This window comes from Varanus komodoensis, unplaced genomic scaffold (genome assembly GCF_004798865.1).
Source record: "Varanus komodoensis strain SLA01 unplaced genomic scaffold, ASM479886v1 scaffold9, whole genome shotgun sequence".
In the NCBI taxonomy this organism is placed as follows: Eukaryota; Metazoa; Chordata; class Lepidosauria; order Squamata; family Varanidae; genus Varanus; species Varanus komodoensis.
This window is the reverse complement of record NW_025336598.1, coordinates 23,347,624-23,371,323: the sequence shown is the minus strand read 5'-3', so window position 1 is coordinate 23,371,323 and position 23,700 is coordinate 23,347,624. Positions and strand designations below refer to the sequence as shown.

Here is a 23,700-nt window from a genome sequence, read left to right as displayed (position 1 = left end):
TATCAAGTACAGCAATATTTTCCAACAGTGGAAAATTAACCACAGAGGCTATGTCCTTGCTTTCTCTAGGCTGATGCAAGGACTGCCTGATGATTCTACTGGATAAAAACTCTGCTACACCTGATGCTCCCTGGGGTACAAATGATGTAATATGAGGTAGACCTTCAGGGCAGCCAGGCCATTAAGAACAGGAACAACCCACAATGGATTATTGTTGAATTGTGTGCCTTCCCATTGAACATTTTTCTTCAGGAAAGGCTCATGTGGAGTGAGGAACTGAAAACTATTGTGTGCCTGAGGAAATTCAGTACAGTTCTTTGTTTTCACTGAGAACTACTGGGAGACTTCTGTACCCTAGGACTGAAAAATAGGGAAAGTGTTCTGACAGCAACATGACATTTATTTAAGCCTGCAACTTTATTACTAGCTGCCAACTGCAAGGGAGTTGATTTACTTTTAGAGCCAGCAAACTCTCCACAATTATCTTTTCCAATTCTCATTCATCCATTCCAGCACTCAAAAAGCCTTCATTTACTGAAAAAAACCCAAGTTGCTTTACTAATCTAGGCAAGAGAAAAACATGCCTCTTGTCCTTCCCTCCCAGCCCTTGCAAATTGGACAAATGGAATGATAAGGAAAATGTTAAATGAGATTGCAGAAATAAAATTGGATAACATCAGAAGGTTCTGGCAGTTTGTTTGTTTTTGTAGTTCTTTTATCTGGAAAACAGATGACAGCAAGTTAATGGAAGAGGGGTGAAGGAGTGTCTTGGTGCTCTATTGCAAGGTCATGGGTTTGGAAGGACAGATCGACGCTGTTTTTAATTTAAAACCAACGAGGCTTGTGTGTGCTTTGTGCATGATATGTCAGATGGCAACCAAGTGTTTTCAAAGTTCATATGTTGGGCTGTTGGGTAATGAGGATGAAGGACATAAGAGGAGCCCTGCTGGATTAGACCAAATGCCTACCAAGGCATTCTGCTTCTTTAGCAGTTAGCCAAATACTTGTAGGAAGCCCACAAACAGGGCAAGATTGTGTGGACACCTTTCTCTTGTCTTCCTCAGCAACTGGTATTCATAAGTATGCTGGTATTCATAAGCATGTCTTCATCAAGAGTGGTAGCCATTGACAGTCTTCTTTTTTATGAATCTGTTGAATCCCCTTCTATATCTGTCCAGCTTGGCAGCCATTGCTACATATTGGGGTAGCAAATTGCACCATTTATGCACTGAGTGAAAAAGTACTCACTTTCATCTCTCCTGTATCTCCCACTATGCAGCATCATGGAATAATGGTTCTAGTATTATGAAAGACAAAGAAAAATACCTCCCTGTCCACTGATCCCAAACCATGCATATTTCTATACAACTCTATTCCTTCTCCTTCCACTGCCGATTTACTTGGGTCCCCCCCCCACCCCCATGCTAAAGAGTCCCAAATGTTATATCTTTTCCTCATAGGGAAGTTGTTCCGGCCTTTTGATCCTGTGGGTTGCTGATTTTGGTACCTTGTCCACCTCTACAATATTCTTTTGGAGGTGCACGGCAGCCTCATGTCACCGGCTGAGCTGCAGTGGAGCTGTAAGCCCTCAGAGATGCCTAAGCCCTGGGAGAGTCCTCTTGGCACAACTTCAGAGCAGAAGTGTGAAGGGACTTGCCCTTTCAGGGTCATCTCTCTCTTATCTTTTAAAAGGCAATTTCTTTTCCCTAGGGCACCAATGCCTCTGCTCTGGAAAAAGACATTGGGCCAGAGCAATTTCCACTCAATGAACACTACTTCGGACTGGTCAATGTAAGTATCATTGCTGTAATGCAGGATGCATTTTAGAGGTTATGCCAAAAATTGAAAGTCTGGTTTGTAGAAGTGCTAGATCACAACCCACAACCCCTAAAGGAGGAGGCAGGCACTGCTGTGTAAATTTTCTGTTTTTCCTATGGTCCTGGTGCCCACCTGCCACACACACCCCATCCCACACTGGAGCAAGCAGAAGTCTCATTTTGTCCCCCAGCAGGTGAAGGGAATATGGGAAGGGCAAGTCAAGAGGAGCGGTAGCGTCACAGTGAGACTTTAAGAACATAAAGGAAGGAACAGGAAAAAGGCAGACAGACTGGATACCTCCTGGTCTGAATGAGATATTCCATGTTTTACTTTTTAAAAATTCTTGTAAATTTCAGAATAAAAATAAAAATCCAACCAAAAAAGGGAAAATAAAAATAATAGTGTTCTTTCCTGTCTTGATGTTTAACTAAATCTATTACAATGAATGTGTGTATATTATGTACTCCTATATATGTCATGTATAACAACATGTGGTACTATTTTTTAAGATAGTTCTATGCAGACTTCAAGAAAGGGAGCACAGATATCTGTGAATTGGTCAGTTTGTAAAATTGCCTAAAAACTACCCATTCAAAATTCAAATGTTTCATCAAGACCTCTAGCTTTCAGTGTTGTAGGATTAGACTTCTAGCTGTCAAAAGGGTGCAGAAAATCAATTTCTGCCGACCTTGCATTAAATTCCAAAAGGAAGACTGGTAGTTCAGAAAAGGAGTTTCTGTAAATACTAAAGAAGATTTTCTCATACAATTTATCTGAATTAATCTTCTTTTAGATTAGACAGGTGTAGGGCATTGGCAAAACATTTGGGTAAGAGAAATGTTAGCTGTATTGCATTTCCAACAATTGTCCGATTTAATTAAGCCCTTATTGAAAATGTTGTCTACTTGAAGCATCATTTAGGTTACCTTTCCTAAATGATTTTCCATCATTTAGGAAAGGTAACCTAAAATCTGTTTCCCCTCCTGAAATAGATCCAATGAAGTGCTGCACTGATTGGGCGAGATTGGGTTTTTCAATTCATGACATGCATTTATAGACATAGATCCTGGACTAGTGTAGCTGTTCAGCCTCAACCAGTACTTCCAATAGCAAAGGGAGATCTGAACCTGGAAAGGTGACAAGGCCAAACCTGGATTCCATCAGATGTTTCAGTTGTGCATTTTGCCATTCAGCTGGAGCTGGCAAATCATATTTAGCATACAAAACAGAGAATGGCAGGAAGTTATCATTGGGCCCTGCATGCTGAGCCAAAGTGAAAATTAGCCTTTCCATCCAAATATGCCAAACAAATATTTTCTTGCCAATCTTAAATCTGGATTTCCCCACAGAGAACATTTTACACATGAAAATAAATCAGACTTCAATTGACATAAGCCCATGTGTCAATCCCCGTTTACTTTGAAGGTTAGCATGATCCTCACCCTGAATTGCTTGGCTCATAACCTAGATGAAGAGAGGCCAGCTGGATCACTTGGAAAAGCATTACTGGTGCTTGTATCCAGGCCAAACTGTGACATTGCACTAAGCCATGTGATTTGCAGTCCACCAATATCTGAAGGGCCACACATTTCTCAGCTGTACAGGCTGTTTGTTCCTCTGAGAAGGAGTAATTTAGCCCTGGAAAGATAAAAGGCCTCAGTTCAGCTCCAGACCTTGTTGGAACCAGTTGCTTACTTGGAAGCTTCTGAGCTTCTGCCTTTCTGAGCTGGTTAGTGTGCCCCGTGGGCTTCTGCTTGCAGTCAGGGTGGGACAGCAGTAGTGGGGAGTGGTACATGCAAGGCTTCCTGGCAATGAGATCAAGAAATGCTCCCATTTGCTCAAAGGCACCCTCTGAATGATTGATTCCCATGTGTATTGCTGCAGATGGTACACTGGGTGTGGGAGGAGCTGCATGAAAAGTCTCCCTTCCACATGTTGGGCTTCTGCATGAGCCAGACTGGCTCACTGTTGCCATGGTGACTGCACTCTCCAAAAAATAGCATCTGAAAAGACCCAGCTGCCCTTCTTCCTGCTATGAAGGAAGATCCATGAAAGAAGCATGGATTTATACCTTATTCCAAGCTGGTTTCTTGCATTTATGACAGAGCCTGTGCATGATAAAAGGCTTTCTGGATCATAGCCAAAGTATGTTGATGAGTGCATTTAAGTGGAATGTTTAGGAACTAATGAAATAGAAGCTTTGAGTTTTTTGAAAAAGAAAAGGCCTGATGGCCTGGACACCTAAACACCTGCTTAACATCATGGAATTTTTATTCCTAGCTAAATAATTCTTTATAGTTCCACTACCAAACATCTGTTCTGACCCACAATCAAAAGCAGTTCCTTGCAACTTGTGATAGGAATTTTACAAAAAGCAGAAAATCTGGAAGCAACAGGTATGGAATTTTGGGATGTCGCATCACACTGCGGCTCACTGTCTACATCCACCTTTTTATCTTGCAGTTTGGAAACACGTGCTACTGTAATTCTGTCTTGCAAGCCCTGTATTTCTGCCGGCCGTTTCGGGAGAATGTGTTGGCATACAAGGCCCAGCAGAAAAAAAAGGAAAACCTCCTGACATGCCTGGCTGACCTTTTCCATAGTATTGCAACACAGAAGAAGAAAGTTGGGGTGATCCCACCAAAAAAGTTCATCTCCCGATTACGAAAAGAAAATGGTATGGAGCAGAGCTGAGCCTTCTTTTAAAACAGGTGGGCAGAAGGTAGATCTCCAGATGTTTTGGACTCAGCATTCCTGACCATTAGCCATGCTGGCAGTGGCTTCCAGGGGTTGATCTCAAACATCTGAAGATCTTCCTTTGTGTTAGGCAGTGGTCCTGCACCCTTTCCCAACTTGTAGGAGCAAGAGGAGGATGCTCCACCACCTCTCCTTGCAAACATGTACACTCTCTGGGTGGCTGTGCTCAGTTAAGTCACCCAGTCCCACTAGAGCAGCCTTTCTCAACCTCATATCCTCCAGATGCATTGGAGTGCATTCCCATCATTCCCAGTCAGTATGGCTGCTTATGCCACTGGCATGGTCAAGAGGACAATGCAGTGAGAGAGCAGAGGTAGCAGCTGATGTATGCTTTCAGCTGCTATGCAACATGGTAGACAGAGCCCAGCCTACCTTCATTTACTGCCCAGAAAGGCCAGGATACAACCAAGAGGATGTGGCAGCTTCTCTTGGAAGGCTTCCTCCTCCTCCTCATGCCCTCATGTGCCTCTTTCTGGGCAACCCTCATGTGCAAGCCAAAACATCCAGAGTGAGCAAGCTGAGGCAGAACACTGCCATCATCCTTGTTCTCTTGCTTGCTTGCTCTGTCTGGGTGGCATGGCAAGGTCTTATCTTACCATTGCATCTCTCTAAGGGAGAGGTCAGGTGAGCAGTCAGGTGCACAGGTGACTGCTCCTTGTCTCTTCCATGCATGTGGTTGCTTTTGATCCTAGGTTGGGAGAAGGAGGAGGTGCACCTGCCAGTCTGACGTCAGCACTGGTGGCTTTTCTTAAAATGTGCAGACCTTGGCAGCTGCCTGAAGGTGCCAACACCAAGCTGGCTGGGACTTCAGAAGCCTGGAAAATGGATGGCTTTCTCCTTTTTGCAGACCTCTTTGACAACTACATGCAGCAAGATGCCCACGAGTTTCTGAACTACTTACTGAACACTGTTGCCGACATTCTGCAGGAGGAGAAGAAACAAGAAAAGCAAAATGGCAAGTTGAGAAATGGCAACATGAATGAAGCAGAAGAGAACAACAAACAAGAGCTGACCTGGGTGCACGAGATCTTTCAGGGAACCCTGACGAATGAAACAAGATGTTTGAACTGTGAAACTGTAAGCATTGGGCTAGTTGGGTTGTGGGGGTCTGGGCATATGCATAGTGAGAAGGTATACGGATGATAGATGTAAGTGGATGTAAGAGGCCGGCTGAGAAGTGGGGATGCATCTGTGTAGTGAAGTGAAGGCTGTCTGCTTTGAACCATGGTCTTTGTGGCTATTAGCCATCTGTTACAATGGGCCACAGAAGCCCTGCTCATGAATCCACTGGAAAGACCCATCCAGATGGTGCATATGAGAAACTAAGTCTTTCTGTTGGTGACCACATCACTGTCGAACTCCCTACTGAGAAGTGTGTTTGGTTCCCTCATTGACTACTTTTAACTACAATTCATTTTACTTGAGGAGTCTGTAGTTGGTCTGTTAAATGGTTGTTTATTTCATTGCTAATATTTTTTTAAAATCTGGTTTTTATCATTGCAATCATTGATTTTTTTTTTCATTTTGTAAGTTGCCTTGTGAAAGCATTCTGCCCAAAAGGATGGCATATAAATGCGACTCTTAACAGAAGGCATGAGATAGATCTTATTGTATGGGCTGGATTGTATGTTGTGGCACACTTGGGTAGAGTCCTGGGTCACAGTTTGGTAACTACTGGATTTTCTGAAAACAAATTTTTATAACTGCATTGTTAATGTCATGAAAGGTCATTCTGGGCTTCAGTTCTTTTACTGGGACACGTTAGAATCATGCACTGGATGGTGCTACAAGACAAAGTGCTTTGCAGTCTTCATATTCACTGTCGCAACATCCCTTGAGCAGCCACTGTCCTTCCCGGTTTAGGGACAAGACATGTCCATGGTGACATGAGAGATGGGATTTTGGCCCAGGCCTTTCAGGAGTAGCCCATGAGCAGGCAGAATCAAATAGCCAGAAAGACAGCCACCACCCCTACCGTAGTCCATGAAGATTTTTCTTGTTGTGTAGATCCAGGTGATCTGTGCTTTTATGTCCAGTTTACCTGTCTTGAATACAGCTGTGCTGAAGAGTGCCCCCCAAAAGCCCTGGATCCAAATTCTGAACGTAAACGCACAATCGTTCTGTTTATGAGATCCACCAACATTAGCATTTTATTCTGAGAGAAACCAGAATCTTTATTTTCCCCTGAATTATTTTATCAAGCTGACAAGTGGTTATGAGGAACTGCATCTGTCCCGAAGGCAGACTGGAAAGCAACTGATACAGGAGCGTTGTAGTTAATTCTTGACAGAGAGAGGAAAAGGCCACAGCCAGCTCTATTCCAACAGTTGCACTGGCTTGCTTTTAGTTTTGCACTTAATTCAAGGTGCTGATGTTTATATTTCTATCACTGATGTTTAGATTTCCATCAGAAACAACCTTTCCAAATATGACCCCAAACATTGCCTGTGTCCTGCAAGTTTGGAGACACCCAAGGACCCTGCAACCAGAAAGACTTGGAGAGACAGGGAAATTGACCAATTGATTTGTCCACTGCAGATGTTGACAACCATGTGCAATACCCAATCCAAACCATGCCTTGCAACCCCTCTTCACACCATGTTTTCATGTACCTTTTTGTGGCCAGAATGTAACTGCAGGTACTCAGATGCCCTTTAGTGACAGAGCAATCCTGTGTTTGTTCCTGTGCCCTGTTGGCAAGGCAGAATACCTGTGAGAGGCACGGTTTACGTTCTTCCATTCACAGATGGAAGAAAAAGCATTCATTCCAATGCAGGTCCAATGTCATGAGTGGACAGGTTGGACATCTGCTGTGTGTCCCTACCCTATCAGAGTCCCAATGACAAGACTGCCCTGGGTGGCCCCTTGGCATTATCTTTTAGGTTTTGATGTTGGACTGACTCCAATGGTAGTCATATTCCTTTAAGCATTTGCTTCAGGGAACTGGTCTTGGGGTCAGGCACCTGTACATAATTTGCTTTGGATTTTTCTGTCTTGGTTTCAGGTCAGTAGCAAAGATGAAGATTTTCTCGATCTTTCTGTTGATGTAGAACAGAACACATCAATTACTCATTGCTTAAGGTAAAAAAGAGAAAATGGGTTTGAAAAGACCATTTGAGACTTCCACTTTGATATAGCATAAATCAAATCAAGGAATAGAAACAGAGCTTTTTTTGGTGGTAAGAAGCTGGGGGTATATATCAAGCATGATGCCATTGAATGTTTGGTAAGAAACTGCAGGTTTTGAATGTCTTGGTTGCTTACTCCTGGGAAACTGTAGGATTACTCAGGAGCAAATAGCTTCAGTGTGTGCATTTCTGTAAGCACACACAATAGATACTTAATCTATCCTCCATCTGTCAAAGGACCTATTGATGAATAATTTGAAACATTTGCTCCCAGGCATTAAAAAGTTTATCACGGCAGTTGACTGTACAGGAAAGATTTTAGCATCCATCATGTTCCATTGAATTACAGAAGTTGTTAATTTACCAGAGTTTCACTGAACAAAATATTGGTTTTATTTATTTTACTTGCTTATGATGGATATTTACGTGCTTATGATGGATACTTATAAACTGCCCTTCATCAAATGATATTAGGTACTGAATAACAAATATGTAACAAATAGCTTCAGCTATTGAGTGGTGCAGAAATGAAATTAAATAAAATATACAAACAATAATAAAATGTAGTCATTAAACACCTTAACACACATCACCCCCCAAACACACACACATATAAATGCCATCTAGAATGCTGAGGCATTTCATTAACACATCATTTCCAAGTGAAGAGTTTAATGCATCTTTCTAAGACAAATTAAGAACCTACTTAAGCTTTCCTATTAGTTGGGGTCAAGCCTTAGCAATCAGCAGAAGTTCAACCTTTTTGAATGTTAGCTGCTTAAATGTAAGTGCATGCGAGCAGTGATCTTGCCTAAGAGATCACACCCTCTCTTATGTCCAGTTGTCGTACTACTTGAACAGGCCTGGGCAATGGGTCACCATCAGGCTGAAAGCGGACAGGCATCTTTGGCAAGCCACTGGGTGGGCGGGGGAGGGAGGCAGGCAGGGGAGGGAATGTGGCACTTATGTGCCTTACTGGGAATGGAATAATAAGACTGTTGAACACCTGGTAGTCCACTGTGGTGCATTCATTGTGTTCTTGAGCATTCTGTCTGCGTGGAGGATGCTGGAATTGCACAACCATGCAGTGAAGCAAGCTAATCAGCATTTCCAAAATAATTAATGTCCCTTTTCCTGGATGCTCACCAAAGCCTGAACACTTTTAGAAGCTTCATAACAGTTCATTTCTAAAATGATTTTGGCAGGAAGTAGCAGTCAATCACGGCTATTTTTCTGTCATTCTCTTGAAATCTTTCCACATTGTCTGATGTCTGTTTTGGTGCCAACTGAAGACTAACAACAGATCTTCATCATCATTCCTGAGCTTGCAGAGAGTTTGCTTTATTGCTGGTGGTTTTATTTGCAGTGTGGGGGGGGGGGTTGGTCTCATTTTGTTCTTATATGATAGCTGTATTAGGCAATATTCCATGCTGCGTGCATGTCAGAGGGGACCTTCCACTATCCCAACAGGAAACCTGTGGTCCCAAAGCAACCCTGGAAACATCTTGAAATGTCCGTTCCTGGAATTTGGTACAGCAGTGGTGCTCCTGCCAGGGAGCTCTATTGAGCTGCCCCGTTCCAGAAATGAGCATCCATTTGCTTTAGGAAATACTAGCTTCCTGTTGTGTCCGTCCTGCAGATGAGTAGCTGCAATGTTGCATACTGCCCATTGTTCTTCCTACCATATTGGGAGCCATCCTGTAAATTGTTATACTGAAGGGTAGTGTGTGCAGCTGTATAAATAACTAAATGATGGCTTAGTATCCCTGCCTGTCACACTGAATGAAGTTTGATTCCATGATGAACAGTCTCCCTTTGTTTTGGGTCAGAGGCCATAGATTGGTGCTAGAACAGGTGCTTTGGATACAGAAAGTCATAGGTCATATCCCAACAACTCCACTTGGCAGGGCTGGAAAAGATCTTGGAGAGTTGCTGTCAGTCAGAGAAAACAATATCAGTGTATCGGTATGGACCAACAGCCTGATTCAAGATAATGCAGCCTCCTGGGTTTGTATGTGACAAGTATTTATCTCAGAACATGCATGAAAGAGCTCATGAAAGACTAGCTGATGTCCTTGCCCTATTTGGGAGTTCTCACCCTGAATAAAGCAAGTGCATGAGGAAAGCAAGTGCTCCAGCCCAGCCCACCTCCATTGTGACATCACACAGTCCTCTTCCATCTTTCCACTCATAAAAGTCATGCAATGTAAGTTATGGTGAGAGTCAGTGACCTGCCCAAAATTATTAAGTGAGCTTCATGGCCAAGTGAGGAATGGAACTCAGATCTACTGAGTCCCAGCCTAACATTCTAACCACAAACATTCTTCAGCTCTCAGTGTCATAAGCAAATAAGGAGATAACATATAGCCAGCCACTTCTGTTTTCTGTGCCTTTTCTGTAAAAGAAGGAAAATGGCTGTCTGTTTTACAAAGTGATATATTTCCTCTTTTTTTCTTTTGGCAACTCATATGTGACCACCTTAGGTTTTAGCCAGACAATTACACCTGTAGTAACCTCCATAAAAAAACAGATAATGGCTGAATTTTGACTGGGAACACTTTCTGTGAAGGCAAAACATAATAGTCTTTTTGGATTTTTTTCTCATCAGTTATTCAAATGAGCATAAAATATCCTCTTTGCCCATGAGGCTCCAGAATGTATGTTGGAAATTATAATTGCTATGTTTGAGAACTGAAAAATGTTTGTTTGAACTTAATTGTATGAATAATGGAGAGCAGGAAAGAGAAAGCAGTAAACAGGAGCAGTTCAGAGGTGATTGCTCCATTAGTTTCTTTCCCCCTTAACAGTACATCTAGCTGTTCCCCCCTCCTACTTATCTTTGGATGAAAAAGGCCTTCTGTGTTTAAGTCTGTGAAATAGCTATTTTCCTCTGGGTATTAGTGCTGGCATTAAAATAGGAATGCATATAATAACACAATAAATTATGTGTCAATTATTTTTATTTCCACAAGGAGTTAAAAAGACCAGTTGTTTCAAGTCAATTTGCCTCTCACAGCCCCTTCCTTTTTCTTTGTTTTATCAACATTTTCTATGTGCTTGGGGTTTTTTGTGTTGTTTTTTTTAAAGAAAAACATTTTCCCTGTGAATAAATAACAACTCCAACATTTTTCTGTCTAAGTGTTAGTTCATGTTGGCATCCTCAAAAGCCGCACTTAAATAAAATTCAATAAGCTGGATTAGGTTGGAGATGAGCAGCTGTCAGTACCAGGCTGAATCTTTAAAGGATGTTATTTGGCCCAGCAGGTGCCAGTCCAGAAGCAAGGAGGGTGATGGAGCCATTGGGCCATTTTAGGAAATGGCAAGCAGAACTTGGCCCATCCCCACTCCCAGTGTTTCTTTCCAGTGGAAATCTTTTTGTCTATGGGAATAAGGTCACCCTGATCTTGTAGAGTGGGCATGTATCCTCCTTTACAGTGGGCAGTATCTTTATCTGAAGGGCTGATGGAGGACCATCTTCTGCCTGAACATAGCCTGTATTTGAAGGACTGGCCTACTGAATTCCAGTTATCTTTAATGTCATTGTAAGAACAGTTGCTCAGCAACACATGCCAGCTGGACACTAGACTGAACAAGCAGGCACTCTGGTTACCCAGTCACAGTCTTCCATAGGATCCTGAGCTGTACTCTCTATTTAAATTATAATTATTTTGTCTCTTTGCACCTCTATATAAAATTAGTGCATGCACATTTAATGTGATTTGCCATTCTCTTTGCCTTTCTTCAGGTGATTCATTTACTTTGCTTGTTTTGTTTTGGCATTTCATAAGTGAACACCCTAGAACTTAGCACGGTTAGCCATGTAGCAACTTCTATATAAAAAAGCAAAGGCAAATAATTGCTGGACATTATGAATTCTTTTCATTTGAAAATGTTTTTGAGCTGCTAGATGTTTAAATGAAGCAAAACACTTTGCCAAATATGAAGGCATTCCTGGCACATAGTGGGCCCCCAATGCACAAACAGCCCCCCAGGCAGTAAAGGCACCCCTCTTCATGCTGGTCACACCCAAGGGAAAAAATGGAGTTTTGTAGGCACATGCAGTAAACTCAAGAGTATCATTTCAGAAGTTCCAACTGTTAGGCATATAATCACATTTTAATAATTAGTATGGTATAATTAGCTGTTCCAACAACACTAAATTAAGAGCCAGAACAATATAATCAAACTTCCATTACCCCAAACTCTTAATTAGTTAATTCAATTAATTTAATGACAAACCTGCCCATTGGAAACAAAGTATTCTTTGCAAGGTTTCATTCATTCAAACCTTCATTCAAGAGATATTCTCCAGCTTATTCTCCTTAACAAAGCTTAAAACCCACAATAAGAACACTATGGTGAACAAGCAACAAATACCAGGCGAGAACAAACCCACAATAATGCAAAAATGGGCAAATTTCTCACAGTGAATTAAGTAACTGCCTGTCACTAATCAGTTACTCCAAAAGCCTCCAAAACAAGTTAATCTTTACTGCCCACCATTTGGATTTCCCCTGCAAAACTTCCAGGTGCTGGATGGAGAGTTGCTCCAGAGCTTTGCTGCTGCTATTCCATCTACCTCCCCTCTGCAGAGGAGGTGAGGGGGCGCTCATGTGGAGGGTGCTGAGGGCCCTTGGCCCTTGACTCCTGGGCAGCCACACTCCAGAACAGGTGCACTTTCTGAGCACTCTTTGAGGCAGAGGTGGGCAGCATGTGGCCTACCATATGTTTTTGGACTGCAGCTCCCATCAGCCAGAGCCAGCATAGCCAGTGGGGAAGGAGGATGAGTGTGGTAGCCCCAAAACATCAGAAGGTCACAGGTTGCCCTCCCCTGCTCAAAAGGCGAGCCTGTACAAAATGACTCTTTGCTGCTACAGCAGGGGCTGCACATAACATTTCGGATGACCACCCAGCCACCTACTCTGCTAACTGTGTTTATGGAACACAAGCACATGTGTGCGAATTCATAGATAATACAGTGGGTAGTTGGGCTGGAAAATACCAAAACGCTTCTGTCAACAGGTACCTCTGCTAACTTTTTCCAGAGACTTCAGCAACACAGAAACATTGTGTAGTGAACAGAAGTATTACTGTGAGACCTGCTGCAGCAAACAGGAGGCACAGAAAAGGTAAGGAAGGCCATTGGGGCTCAGGCATACCTACAGTACAAATCAAAAGGGTTAGGCAGGACTTACTTCAGACATCTTGATTTCAGTGGAGCTCCACTAAGCATGACTAAATCTGAATCCAACCCGTTTTGTTATTGGGATAGGTACCTGTTTATAAGTAGAATACATATCACTATTGTTTTGCATTACTATTTGAACCTCGGATGCAATTTGCCTCATATAAAAGAAGCTATACTATAAGTATTTCTATTTTTTTAAAAACACTCTTTTCAAAAAACATGACAGTTGTTGCCTCCCCTCACCCCCATGCAAAAAAATCCTGTTTGTGTGATATGAATAGAAAATGCAGTTCTTATTCTATAATGTTACTTTGATTTCCCAGGATGCGGGTTAAAAAACTGCCGATGATCCTTGCATTGCACCTGAAAAGATTCAAATACATGGAGCAGCTACATCGGTACACCAAGCTCTCTTACCGTGTGGTATTTCCGCTGGAGCTTCGGCTGTTCAACACCTCCGGGGATGCTATCAACTTGGATCGCATGTATGACCTCGTGGCTGTGGTAGTTCACTGTGGAAGGTAAACTGCTTTCAGGTGTACGCCAGGAGATAATTCAGAACAAGAGTGTCATTACCTCTCATCCTGAATGCAGGACCCTGATGTTTAAGTGAATCAGAGCTAGTGTCTGTATATTTGGTGTACTCTTTAAGTAGGTAGAAGCAAACTGCATTAAATAAGCAAAGAAAAAAAATCCTTTCTAGGAATCCCTGAGGCCTGAAAGTACCTGTGCGCTTCTACAATGTAGAGAACATTGTGTTTGTAAAAAAATTCAGATACAGACTGGGAGGAAATGGGATCCACACTACGACTGAGAGGTACATTTGTGTATCGCTTTTTTTCCTCTTCTGTCTCTGTGCCTATAAATTAATGAGCACAGAGCAATCAATGCTGGGGAGAATCTCCAGTGCCTGAACTGCCAAATCCAAAGCCCTGCTGGGCTGATGCCAGCAGGATAGAAGATGGAGGTGGGGTGGATGGAGTGGAAGGAATATGTCGAGGCTGGTATTTGCTCCGTCCTTTTGGCACATCAGTGGAGCAAGAGGACATTGGAAGTGGGAGGCCCAAAGCTCCAAGTACCTGCTAGATGCACACCACTGGATGCTGCTGTTTCTCCAGCTGCAGATCTCCCTGTCCCTCTATCTGCCCCCGGGATGCCTTCCTAGGGACCATACGATTGCAGTCTAAGTGCCTTTTCCTGTAATGGGTGGGCGTCCATAAGCACCAGTGCTGTCTTGACCCTTGCTGAGTTGCCCTTCCCTCCTACTTTCTTTAGAGAAGTTAGCACGTTTTCTTAGTGGCAGCTTAGAATTGTTTAAGAGAGGCTTGGGTAGTGAAAGGAATCAGAGTTTTCTGGTGGAGGGAACAGAAAGAAAGTGTTTGTCTTCTGTGAATTAATTTTCTGTTGGCACTGAAAACTTTGATTTTAACATCATCTCTTAGTGTGTTGAACTCTGACTCCACCTCCACTTCGTACTCAGTCTTTTGAACTACTTACTTGTCCCCTGCAAATAGCCGTCTCTCCCATGGCAGCTATTTTGTGTTGATGCCCAGGACAGCAACTCAAATGTCAAAGGAGACTGAAATGGGTGCCCGCCCATGTACAGTAATATGACTTTTGTTTTTTAGGAGGTTGACTCCATCTTGTCACTAATTTTTAATTTGTTTTTCTGTTTAGTGGGCCTAATCGTGGACATTATATTACTATTGTGAAGAGCCATGGATTTTGGCTTTTGTTTGATGATGACATTGTAGAGGTCAGTATGCTGGTAATGGCTGTGCAGAATTTAAATGTATCAAGCTGTCTTGTTTGTGTGAAGAATAGCAACCTTCAAACACTAGGAAGCATTGAAGTTAGTGGGAGTTACGCCACGATTCCATTGTTTAGAACCCTAAATTTAGTATCCTCAGTAGATGTTAGTTAGAGCCAGGTCTACATGTGCAATTGAATCTGTACCACTTCAGGCTACAGATTGGGGATCATAATTTTTAAATTATCCACTATATTTTAAAAGCTCTGCCCAAATAGAAAATTAGCAGGAAATCCAGGAAAAGGATTGGACTAGCCTCTTTCTCCCTGATATGCATGCCTTTCATTTGCAGGGAGGGTTATTTTTATATAGAGAAACATTTCAACAGGCTGTTTCCCACCCATACTCTGAAGTGGTACAGTCTCTTCTGGTACCTGCTTACCATTGTGTCCTGCTAGATGTGAAAACCAAAGTGCAAAAAAAGATATATCCGTCTAGCAGCTACACCGCTCTTTCTCTCCTTTTATTTTTAGTTTAGAGCAGATCAAGACTCTAGTGTTGGAGTAGAAACTTCCAAAGATCCAGATTAGGGCCTCTGGGCCTACTCTAGAGTAAAGACAGAAGAAAGATATAGATTTAAAGTTGAGTCTGTTTTGGCCCCCAACCTCAGCCTCTCTCTTTCCTGGGCCAGAGATTCTAACTTGTTCCTTCAGGGAAGCATGGAAGTGTCTCACACACTTCTTAGCACATCACTTGAAGAGCGCCCCACAATACTAAATAAATAAAGGGTACCATTCTGAGCAAGAGTTTGTGTGCCTTGTTCATGCATGTGGACTGCTGCACAATGAATATGGTCACTCCCAAGGCTCACTGTTCGGTGGCCAAGCAGCCAGGAAAAGAGCATCATGGGTCCCATGCTGTTTGTCGGGATTGGGTAAAACTGTGAAAAACTGGGTGGCAGGAGAGAATAGACCTTAAATGAGGCATCCACAACCAGACCCATCAAGCCAACTCACCAGCCATGAGTTGCGCCCTTTGAAACACTCGATGAGGTAGGAAAATAAAAATTTTGTGGAGACTCAGGTGGGTTCCCAGACATCATTGCTGACACGCATTTAGTTTGCTTGGCAAGTCAGCCACTAATCTACAACAATCGATTTGCTGCTACAAGCTATAACCAAATAAACTCATGGATAAATCACATTGTTTTTGACATTTCATCATATTTTGCCCTTTAACATTTTTATCACTCTTTCCCTTACTTTTACAGAAAATCGATGCACAAGCTATTGAGGAATTCTATGGTCTGACTTCTGATATATCAAAAAATTCAGAATCTGGATATATTTTATTTTATCAGTCAAGAGAGTGACTGGGAAGACAGTGACTTCATCCACACCCAATGGGAGAATCTGACCAGCACTGTTAACTGAATCTGTGTAGACCCATTTGAATACAGTCCAGCCTGCTTTTGTCTCAGTTGTCGACTCCTTTGACTGCAAAGACTTTCCCCCTTTTACCATGACCCTCATTTAACAACAAGACCAAATTTATACAGACTCATGCTCATCTGCCGAAACCTGCAGAACTGAGGCCTAATGTTGCATAGATGTTTGTATCACTATTCAGGACCATTTGTTCACTGTTTCTAAAGAACCATTCCTTTAGGCTAGTGGTTTCCAAACTGAGAAACCATGGGATGCCTTAGATTATTAGCAGGAATTCCTCAGTAAGTTCATGGGTAGTAATGGTGGATGAGCATCAGAGCCAGGGTCAGACCTCGGTGTTGTTGGGCAGCTTCCAAGCCAACCCTCAGAATCCCCTAACCTGGCTTCTCCTCTTACTGCTCCCTGCTGTTGTTTGTTCACATGCTCACTACAAGAATGTGGGTAGTGGCAAAAGCAAAGGTGAGCGTCAGCTTCCACTTGTCCTCTCCTTCAAGTCAGTGGTTGTGAACTGAGGTCAGAGGAGGTGGCAAAAGAACGCTCAGGAAAAATAGCATTAAGGATCCTGCTCAGAGAGAGTATCTCACCCCAGATGTTCTGCCACCATCTGGAGCCACCATCAACATTCATACCCAAAGGCAGCTTTTCCCAGGTCCCTTGAGACATTGATAGACTATGATTCCTGGCCAATGACTGGCCATGCTGGCTGAGGCTAATGGAGCTATAGATCAAAATATCTGAAAGGATCGAAGTTGAGGAAGGCTGCTTTCAAAATAGTTTGCCAAATGTTTGCCTGGAAGCATAGGCCGGAGGTAGTCCAAGGAGCTATGTACTCTCTTCACACAGGACAGTGCTGAATCCCCGTAATACGTATCTACCCTAGAATATGTCTTGGATGCCCCTGGCACATGGAGGGGTCACATGGCAGGTGAGCTCAAGGGTTTCCAGACAGAGCAATGTGGGAAGGTAGAAAGTCTGGATTTTCCAGCTTTAAATGGCTGTTACTATAATGTAACTCGTACTAAGTGGAGAGGAGATAGATATGTATTTCATAACCATTGGAACCAAGTTTGGATTGTGGATTATGTCACATGGTATTCTCCAGTTAGAAAACTATTCCTTCCTAATCCCTTTAAACTTAGAGTTATTAAAAAAGAAATCAAATTGGCAACCTCCAGGCACACTTTTACTCCAAGGGATTTCAGTCCCACTAGAACCAAATCATGCCTGTTTGTCCAGTCTTCCTGTGATCGTGGGACAGCACAAATGGACCAAGTTGGTCTTGTGGATTCCCACCCTGTACAAGACTTTAGGAGATTTTGCACTGAGGAAGAGAGGAAGCTGTTTCTCCCTGTTACTTTCGCTGCATAACGAGTGATTGTATCTGTTCTTAACCCAAAGAAATGTCACATAATGTTGCTTTTGCTTTCTCAAGTTCGGACATGCCTGAGTCTCACGCATGCCAGCAAGTGCTTGTCCAGCAGTTGTCCATGCTACAGAAGCATTACTGGCCACGATCCCTAACTCCATAGGGCTTACCAGAGTCCTGCATGCAGGGGGCATTCACATTCTCCTCAGTCTTAGGGAATGCTGCATAGCACAGTGGAGATTTTGCATGCACATTAGAGATTTTGGGTTTAAGTAAAGATCTGCCATGGCACTCCATCTCATAAAGTGCTAGACCTGACAGGTTGTGATGGCTGCTTGGAAAGCTAATTAATGTGGCATCACCCAGGATCAAATGTTTTTTTGTGTTCTGCAGGATCTTTACAGTCATATATATTAAAATCCAGTTCCTGAATTCTGTCTCCATTGCCATACACAGCTTAGCATGGCCAAGATATGGAACCTGGGGCAAGGGAATCAGCCTGACTTTGAATGGCTCCCATTTGACATGAAGTAAATGGGCCGCAACTGGCAAGACTGCTGGAGAAGATACAAAGTCACTGACCAACTTTGGAGAGAAAGAGGGAATGACCCCTGAGGCATAGGACAGATTGAGCACCCACCTCAGTCTCAATCTGGGAACATGCCTTTAGTTTCTGACATATGATGGCTCTCATTAAGTAAATGGGCTGTAATTGGCAATTGCAATTGACCTCAAACCTGCTGCCCTCAAAATCCTGAGAACACCAACTCAAGGAACAAGGTTAGTTTTTGTCCCAACTATCTCCTGGTGTGAATTCTTTTTTCTTCTTCTGTAGAAGCCAGGAATAGGAAGCCTCAAGCCCATGAACTAATTTTGGCCCTTCCAAGGTTTTTTGATGGCCCCATCCCTCCCTCCAGCCACAGCCCTTTCTTCCAATTACCAATTTTTCAGTGGTTTCCCAGGTGTAGTGCATCCCACTGCCACTCCCAGATATGGAAGCTTGAAATGCCCCTCCTACGCCTTAGTTACTGGCAGAAGCAGCTTTAAGCGAACATGTGCTTCTATTTGGAATGGTTGGCCAAACCCCTTTTGCCTACCACCATTGGAATGCAGCCCCTTGAAAACAAGTTTCGCCTTCTGGCTAAAAAAGTTCCCTACCTCTACTGTAAAGGAGTCATTTTGGGAAATTATATTGAATGAATGAATGAATGAATGAATGAATGAATGAATGAATGAATGAATGACTGCTCCGAATCCTGGCTTTGAGCATTCCTTTTCAGTGGTGGTGAGATGGGCCTTCTGGCCCTATCACCGAGTGGCTGAGCCTACACCAAGTACTGGGATGCCTCATGTCTCTGTGTGCCCCAACCAGAACCTGCAATATATAAATCTCTACCACCCTCTTGCTAGTCTTATGAGCAGGGATTTTGCTGGTTGGGCAATAATAAAGAACAATCTTCACTGCAGAAATTAAATCCTAATGACATCAAGAGTCACACATACTGATTTGCCAGATTGCTGTTTCAAGGCTACCTGGATGTCTTGGGGTGGTCCTGCTGGCTGCAAGAATTGCACTCTGGCGAATCAGTACTTCCAAATAATACTGCCTAAGTCCTCTTAAATGGGAAAACTTTGAAGGCAACTGGGAGGCCTCTGTTTTGTTGAATGGTTAAAGTAGCAGACTTGGATTGCCTCAATGTTTATGACCCTGCATGATGCATTGCATGGGCTGCTAATGCCATGTTTTGACCGAGACCAAACAGAAAGCAAAGGGCAACTTCTAGCAGGAGGTTCTCCTTGGCAAGGCCCATCAAGGTGAGCAGGAGATGTGCAGAAGCTTTTCTTTCTGCTGGATTGTGTACCAGTTCTCTGTGGATCTGTGTAGGACTTTCAGTGAAGACATTCCAGAGGAGATCATAAGCTCACAACTTTTTAAAAGATGCATGTATTTATTAGGGACCAGTCCCTTTTAATACTTTCTGAATGGAGGTCTAATTAGGATTTTACTGCTGGGTTGCATATTTCATCACTTGCCAGATTTTGTACCTTGGTTTCCCTTCTGAAAGTTAAAATCTTCCTTGTGTTCATGTGATGTTACATTATTGGCTTTCGCTAAAGCAACACTGCATAGTGTACTTGCTGTGTATTACAGGGTGTAATACTTCCTGTGGCTGAGGAGCAAAATCTAATAGTTTTAATCTTTAAATCATTAGTTTATCACCATGAAGATCCATTATGACAGACAAAAGAAAATTGCTTGCATGGATACTCCATTTTATCCACATGGTCATGGTTACTTTGTACATGTACAGAAGATAGGCAGTTTGCACCTCTGCATAGCCTAATGCCAGAATTGGACTGGAATTCAGATGCAGATTTAGCATATGAAATCTTAGCAGGCATTGCCCACATTTTTGTCCCAAACATGTTCATGGTCATAAGGACTAGATGTCAAATGTCACACTTGCACAATACTGTCAAAGAAGCAATGATACAGATAAACCTGATATAAGAGCCTTAGCCTACAGGTTCTTATTAAGATATGCAGTGAAGTAAAAAATGGAGGGTGTAGTTTATACTAAGAGGACTTTTTTTTCAAATTGTGCCCATAGTCTGTAATTCACAAAGATATGTATACAAATATATGTATGCATCAATTGATTATGCAGCTTTCAATTGCTGGCAGCTGAACATGTGAACTGGTTCAGGCCTGGTTTGGATGTAATGAGATATCATCGCTTTCTACTACCTGAACAAGCTGCAATGCAACTTAGGTTTGTCCTCTCCCCTTTCCTCTTCTTTTGTGGCTCCAAGGAGATTGGCGCTTCTGCTCTCAGTTTGAAAGAAACCAGTTTCTTGTGACATTCAAACTCTGGAAGCTATAGCCTGTTTAAACTCCAGTTAAGAAACAAATTGGTTTGTTTACACTAACTAGTGTTTTAATAATCCACAGTTCTTTCAGACTGGGCTTGATGGGAACCTGTAGTTTGTTTAACACTGGAAGTGAGGACTTCCTGTTATGCCAGGCTGCATGGGAGGAAAGGAGAAAGTGCAAACCCAAGGCTAATTATGGTTCATTCACACAGTAGGAAACCATGACTTCCTATTACATCTGAACTAGGCCTGTGTACATATTGCACTGAAGATAATGATGTGAAAGTTGGGTCTCCAGTGTTTGGTCTGTGATGGCTGATTCACACATGCAAGACATCCTTTGATACCCTAGTGATTGGCAAGCATGTGTGGAAACAGGCCAGATCAGGTATATCAGGAATACGTGTTTTGCCTTGGAGAACATAAGCATGAAACTCTTACTTTGGGAATGGAGCAATGTAAGCTTGTCTAACCAATAACTGGAATCAATGGAGCTCTTTCCATTAAAACTCACCTGTCAACAGACACTGTACAACTGGCTCCCAATGGTTGGGATGTGGTCCGTTTGTGAATAAAGTCCGTTACTTGCTTTGCTACATGGCATAGCCTTTTTCTGAGATGTGGCCATCACTTTTCTGACAGGCTGGCTGCTCCGGTTGTGGTGAATAAATGCACTTTCTAGTTCAGTGTTAATCAGTGTAATAAAGATGTTTTGTACATTGCAAAGGTTGCTGCCAAACGTTTTTAGGATATATGTTAAACCTTTTTTTAAAATAAAAAAGCTAGCGTTAATGTATAACTTCAATGTTTGGAGCTGATGTTTGTATGAACAGAATTTTTTGCATTACTGATGATTTTTAAAGAAACAAAAAAGTAGAGATAAGGATATATTGGTGTTTTACATTATTAAATGCAATATCCTTTTTTGTGGTAGATAATTATGCCAGGGGATTAGAATATATTTAAATAGTACGATATACAACTCAACATGTTTTTCCTTCCTGTATCTCATGATTTGAGCTGGATAATAAATGCAGACAATTATAATACATTTTTGATAGTAAAATTGCTGTGGTAGGTGAGGGCCTAAATCCACAAATGGTTGTGCAAATATGACCTGTATAGCTGTCTTCCCTTTCTCCTAAGCAGCCTAATATATGTTAACATTACACAATGTATATGCAGCCCTCCCCAGTGGAGAGGCTGAAAATTACACAGACAGCATTTCTATGAGATACCATTTTCCATCCAGGCAGGATTAGTGAGCAAAAGCTCGCTTCAGTGTGAATATGGCCTCTAGCAAGACTGGGGCAGATTCCCTCAAACCTTCCGTTGACAGTGTGTGGGAGATGTAAATATAAGCCTGACTCACTCTTGCCTGGTCCTAAGCACCCCAAGCCCTGACCAAGATCACACAATAACAACCAAGGGTGACTACAAAAGCCTCGTTAGTTTCTTCCAAACTGGCATGACCCCATTTTGCACTTTGTGCAACCTCTCTATTTCCTGTTGTGAAGCAATGTTCTGCTGATTTCCACCACTGGGTTGGACACTGGCACTGTGCACTCGTCCCATACCAAAGAGGAATGTTTAACAATAAGGATCTGTTTCTCAAGGAACCTCAAGTAATGCTTCACACTCCTCTATTATCTATATGTTTACCTGTAACTTCCTCTACATGGTTCCTCAATATCCTTCAAGGGAAACTGTGTGGTGCTTTAGGATTTTGGCAATGCACACTACTCCACCCCTACTGTGATTCAGACGCTCACACCTCACTATTGATCATCTGGTCTGAACTTTCATGCCTGTCTCCTTTGTACTTTGACCAAGAAGAGGTTATACTTTCTCCACCAGTGCCACAGATGTCAAATAAGGTTTCAGAAAACCTGAAGCTGTGGCTTACCTCCACCTTGGATATATATAATGTCCAAGGGTTCATCATGCTTCTATTTTCCTTCACAGCATGTCATTTTGTAAAAAAGCTGTACAAATAAATAAATGAATAAATAAATAGAATTGAGGGCATTCTGATGGAAAAGAAATTGCATGTGTGTACCTTAAGCCAGAGTTGGGGAACACTTGGCCCTCCAGACCCTGAACTCCCATCAAGCCTGGCCATAGGCTGTGTTGTCTGGGGCTGATGGGAGTTGGGAGCTCAAGACATTTGGAGGGCCACCCTGTATACAATAATGTAGGCTTCTAGGAAAGATAATGGAAAGACAGGTTGATTGGGAAAAATGCTGAATCCAAATATTTGAAGATGGGCTATGTGAAGTAAAGGAGGAGTAGAACATGGAAATAGAGGTGGATCGTGTTGCAAAGTTAGAAGAGGCAGCGTGCAGCCTGGGGTTGTCCACTGCCTGGGCAGGGAAGATCTCCACAATGGACAGAGAACATGCCCCTCCATGGAACAGAAAGTGAAGATTCACTTTTGGGCAAAACCCAGCAAAAGAACTTGTATGAGTGGACTGGCAATGACAAATGGACAAACACAGAGTGTACATACTATATTTGCCATGGTAGTCTGTGTAAAATAGAATGGAAGTACAATTAGGATCATGGCAGGATTATATCCCGTATTTCTAAAGCTCCCATAAAGAGCCAAATGTGGTGAGGTGTTGGACTGGGGTCCTGAGATCCAGGTTCAAGTCCCTTCTTGTCCATGAAGCTCACTAGATGATTTTGGGCAAGTCCATCAATTCTCAGCTCAACCTACTGTACAGGGTTTATTTATTTATAATTGAATTTATAAACCAAATTAACCAATAGTCCAGGAGGACTCTTGGGTGGATGTTGTTGTGAAGGTGTCTTGGGTTTATCACAAGAGGAAAAAGGTGGGATATAAATGCAATGTACTAATAAAATCAACATTCTTTTAATTTCATGGAGAGAGGCCAAGATGTGATTTGTCTGAAAGCATCACAGTGTTGGGAAATGAGGGAGACGTGCCAGCTATAGAAATTAACTTCAGTAGGACCCAATAGCCCAACTTCTTACCCAAAAGCAGGAGAATCCAGCCATGCAAGAATCCCTCCTTGCCACAGTGCATCAAAAGCAGTGAAGAGGCACAGAGCAGGAAAAATACCACTATCTATCTATTTAGAGTATTTGTATGCCGTCCCATCGCATAGCCTCGGGACGGCTTACATAAAATAAAACATAATACAAATAAAATCCAGATCCACCCTGGCTGCAGATTAAAACCTATAAGCTGATGTTAAAAGTTATCAAAATATTGTTGAAATAAAAAGAACTTGGCCTGGCACCAAAAAACAAATAACGACGATGCCAGGCAGACCTCTCTGGGGAGCGCATTCCATAGGCGGGGCGCCACCGCAGAGAAAGCCCTCCTCTGGGTACTTTGCCTC

General features: G+C 42.5%; 1 protein-coding gene across 3 annotated transcripts in view; it reads left to right on the top strand.

The window, feature by feature from the left end:
• USP46 (ubiquitin specific peptidase 46) overlaps positions 1-21,128 on the top strand; it is a 37,014-nt gene extending 15,886 nt beyond the window's left edge. Inside the window, exons 2-9 of one of the 3 annotated variants that reach the window (XM_044417750.1) lie at positions 1,711-1,791; positions 4,282-4,495; positions 5,423-5,652; positions 7,580-7,656; positions 12,749-12,832; positions 13,215-13,412; positions 14,569-14,647; positions 15,912-21,128. In XM_044417750.1, coding sequence (XP_044273685.1) covers positions 1,711-1,791; positions 4,282-4,495; positions 5,423-5,652; positions 7,580-7,656; positions 12,749-12,832; positions 13,215-13,412; positions 14,569-14,647; positions 15,912-16,013 — 1,065 coding nt within the window. In that variant the 3' untranslated portion in view covers positions 16,014-21,128. The remainder of the gene's footprint in view (positions 1-1,710; positions 1,792-4,281; positions 4,496-5,422; positions 5,653-7,579; positions 7,657-12,748; positions 12,833-13,214; positions 13,413-14,568; positions 14,648-15,911) is intronic. The other 2 variants (XM_044417752.1, XM_044417751.1) reach the window with 2 other exon arrangements.
• The last annotated feature ends 2,572 nt before the right edge of the window (positions 21,129-23,700 follow it).